Raw genomic sequence first — 4,266 nt, forward strand, 5'->3', positions numbered from 1 at the left:
GCTGGGGGACGCTTTGGAGTTTATGGAGAAGGAGGAAGGCATCGTTGTGAAGCATGCCGTCGGCACGCTCGCGGCGGGGATTGCGATGGGCGCGCGCATGGTCAGGGGGCACGCGTGAGGGAGCGCGATTCTTTTCGGTGCTACGGTACACCGCGTTGTACATATACATACATAAAAATGGACATAGTCTAAAGTTGGGCTAGACTAACCCCTTTCGGTGCCCTTTCCGATGCGCGGGCATCCCCGAACCGTCATGGGAGATCGCGGTACGGTGACCAGTTGAATTGCAAACTGACGATGCACTGTCTACAAAGTGATGCATGGGCACGCGGACCTGAACACTTGCAAAACGAAAACCAGTGCTACAAATATCTACGTCTCCACAACACGATCACGTACCCCCCGGCAGCCGTTGAATGACTTCTTCTAGCTGTTCGACCTCACCCGTCTCTCCTCCTTCTCTCGCGTGCCTCCTCAAACGCTCAGGTTCCGAGGATACGGGTGTCTCCGGGCCCGATTCGAGGTCAGGAGGGCTTGCGCTGCCGGTGTCCGCACTGATAGCCTCTCCGCTTTGTCTTACGCGCAGGTTTCGCACCCACACAATGGGGAATAGGAAGAAGGTGACCACGCGGCGTAGTCGCCGGCGGTCGGAGAGGCTTTGTATCCGCACGTCGCAGCGGCAGGCCGGGCAGGAGGCATTGTTTTGAGTTACCCATGGCTACATAATCTCATGCACATGAAAAAGAGGAAGAAAAGTGGACGCGGTCAGTTCATTCCGCAAAAACACAACTCGGAGATACCCGCAAGCCAATCGGCATGAATGTGCAAAACTTACGTCGAGGCACTCGCTGTGATAAATATGTTCGCATTCCAGTTGGCGCACAACGTCGTTCTCCTGAAACCTGGACAAGCAAATCAAGCAGTCATCCTCCGCCACGCTGTCCGTCGGGGCTCGCGGTGCTGTCCGAAACCGGTGGGAGGGGTACATGCGATCTAGTTCCTTGACCGAGAGCCTATCGACCGAATTGGTGAAGCCATGCTGCCTGTCAAGCCATAGCATGACAGCAATAGCGATCGCCGTGAAGCAGATGGTCGCACCGCAAACCAGCACAATGACGAGGGGAAAATTAAGCTGGTCCTCCGAGACGATGCGCAGGCACTGATTTCCTTCGATACCGCAACGCTCTACGCGGAACTTGAACTTGACCTTGCTAGGTGACTTTTCTTCGGTGCCGATGGCTTCCGTGATAAATCCGATGACGAACATTGCATCCTTCTTCAGCGGCGCATTCCGAACGCACGCGTAACTCGGCGGCTTACCTTTTTCTTGCTTGAAGCTGCCGCACAGATTGGATTTTAACTCGTATTCCGATGGGAGCTCGCTCGCGTTTTCCAGGTACGGAGAGTTGTTTTCCTCAGGGACCTTGTACGCCATGTTAAACCTGGTCTTCTCCTCGTTCCTCTCGTCCATGCTCCCCTCCTCTGTCCGCAAGATGATCTGCACGCGCGACTCTTCCTCTTTCTGCGTCCAGCTGATGACTTTGCGAGCGAAAGGCTCCAGCTCAAGCGCGACGTTCCCGTCCCCGTCGCGCAAATCTTCAAACGATTCTACCTGCGTGCCGCAAGCCAACCCCCGGTACTCCTCTTTACAATTGCACTTGCCCGTCCCGCACCGACCATTCCCCGAACACCAAGTGCCCTTTTTAATCCCTTCCTCCCCCTCTTCCCTCAGTGTGAAGCCGGGGCACGGCAGCTGGTCTTCCGCCTTCGCAAAGGATAAGCGGACCCAGCCGCGGAGGCGCGGCTGGAGCATACGGGGCTGCTCGCCGAAGAGAACTCCGCGATCCAAGTTGCGCACGGTGACGCTGATCTGGGCGTCTTTGGTGACCGGGAGCGAGACGACGGCGCGCGTGGCGTGTGTATAGACGGCTTGCGCGTCGATGGCGACGCGATCGTCTTTGAGAAAACACGGGGTGGAACGCGAGCATTCGAAGCCGTCGGTCTCCTTGTTGAACTCCGCGCGGACGTCGGACGCGAACCCGTCCGTGAAGATGAGGGAGTCCTTGCCGCTGTCGGCGGCGGCCAGGAAGATATACGTCCGGCCGTGGTCCACGAGGTCTTCCATGGGCTGGTTGCTGAGGAACTCCGCGCGCACATGGCCGGCATCGGAGAAGGCGACGGTGTAGACTTGGGTGCTGTTAAAGTTGAGATTCAGGAGGCGTGCGATAGTGGGGTCGTCGTCTGTCAGGTCGATGTGCTCGGGCTGGGCGCGGAGGGAGGGGAGCAGCAGGGCGAGGAGGAGGAGAGGGGTGGCGAGCGGGGAGGGTCGTCGGCGCTTCATGATAGGGAAGGGATGGGCCTGGATGTTATGGAGGTGTATGGAAAGATGCAATAATGCAGCGGAGGAGGGGCGGGTTTTGGGGGAGGAGGACATGCGTGGGCTAACAAAGGTAGCAAGGGCAAGAAAGGGGTTGCTGGCACAACGCCATCTGATGGTGCGTGCCCGTTTTTGGCCGCTGGCAGCGGCGGGCACTGGGTACCAAGGGTACTGTGCGAGACAAGCAGGAGGCTTGTACCTAGTAGTTGAGCACTGTGTGCGTGGACGACACGTGTACGACACGTGGCCGAGGGGGGGATCGACCAGAGGCTGGCGGGCCTCGCGACCCAGGGGCTGCGAAGGATTGGGACACCTGTCTTTTCTTCCTTGTTTACACAGTAAGGCACTGAGTCCTGTTGTGGAGCTCACCGTACTTCTCGACCAGTGCATGGAGCCTGCCATACGCCGTGTGACGCATTGTCCCGAACACGTGGCTCGCAGCCTCTCAGGTCTGGACACTGCGGGCCGTGCAGGCCGCGCTGTAAGACTACGCTGTAAAAGGGTGGGAGGGAGGGGAGGGGAGGCATCCCCCTCGCGTAGCCCTCCGGAGTGAGAGCACCCCTATCCGTTTGGCTAAATTTGGTGGTTAAAGGTGTAAAATTTTGCGTTTGCATATAGCATTTCTGTGCGCAACACTATCGGTTTAGCGGTTTAGGAGTAAATTTGAAATTGAAGTGCCCTGATAGGGCATAGTGTACGAGGGGTGCGGGGCATCGAGTACGAGAGATACTGTATTGACACTGTTCTATGGTCTTTTGGCCAAGTGGCGCCATGTAATTCGCGTCTCTATATGGTCAAATGAGTAAATTTGTCGCCATCCGGCTTCCAATATAGAGATAGATATAGCCAAAAAGGCCAAATTTTTGGAGATAACCAGTCCGATAGGGATGAAAGAGGCTATATGTATCTGGATATGCAAAAATTTTACATACGGTATACACAGCACCGATAGGGGTGCTCTGAGTACAAGTGCTGAAGGGTAGGGGCAAGAGACTCAACTTCTGTACACAAGATAACATATGATACCCTTGGGAAGAACATAACATAACTCCTCTCTTGTCGAGCCCAAGCGGACAACGCCCCTTCCGCGGCCGCAGCCCGCTACAATCCCCTCGATCTCCCGGGCGTCGACGCGGGGCTCGATACCGTCGTGCTGCAATCCAAGTCCCCGACCCCCTTCTTCAACCGCTCCTCCTTCCGTCTCCACTCCTCCCTCTCCGACTTGCTCCGCCCGCCAACCGGCCCTCCGATAGTCACTTGCTCCCACACCACCCCGCTCTCCATCCCCTTCCTCCTCTCTCTCCGCCCCTTCACCGCCCGGACAATCAACAGCCCCACCACCACCGTGAGCACCACCACGCCCAGCACGGCCCCGACCCCAATCGCAATCCCTGTTGGAAACCCGCCGCCCTTCTCCTCGAAGGGGCACGCCCCTTCGCCTGACCCTCCGCACCGTCGCACCTTGACCGAGTACAACCCATCCCCACCCGCAACGCTCGCGTTCCCCTGCACCCACAAGTACCACTCCCCTGGTTCACTCTCCACCACCTTTGCAAACTCATACGTCTCCCTCTCGCCATCCCCGCGCCCCGTCTCCCGTAGCGGCACCCTATCCTCGTCCCGTTCCTCGGGCACTCCCCCCACTCGCGCGTAGAGCCCCACCCCAGCCCCTCCTCCCCCGACGGTCACCTCCTCCCCGTCCGCGCGCAGCACCGTCCCGCGCTGCACCCTTGCCCAGACGAGCACCTTCCCGGGCCCGTCGGGCACGTCCCACCGGAAGTAGCGCCCCTTGCCGGCCGCCACCTCCACGCTCGCGGCCCCGGGCAGGCCGAGCGGCGCGTTGGGGACAGGCGAGGGGCGTGCAAACGTCTCCGGCTTGGCCTCGACTT

General features: G+C 58.8%; 1 protein-coding gene; it reads right to left on the reverse strand.

The window, feature by feature from the left end:
* Nucleotides 1–155: 155 nt before the first annotated feature.
* CHC_T00002144001 (hypothetical protein) lies at nt 156–2,904 on the reverse strand. XM_005713351.1 is given in 4 exon segments: nt 156–391; nt 392–718; nt 836–2,671; nt 2,869–2,904. The coding sequence occupies 3 exon segments, from the start codon at nt 2,902–2,904 to the stop codon at nt 392–394; spliced, it is 2,199 nt and encodes a 732-aa protein (XP_005713408.1). The 3' UTR covers nt 156–391.
* Nucleotides 2,905–4,266: the final 1,362 nt, after the last annotated feature.

Source organism: Chondrus crispus, genomic scaffold (assembly GCF_000350225.1).
Source record: "Chondrus crispus Stackhouse genomic scaffold, scaffold_128, whole genome shotgun sequence".
NCBI lineage: Eukaryota > Rhodophyta > Florideophyceae > Gigartinales > Gigartinaceae > Chondrus > Chondrus crispus.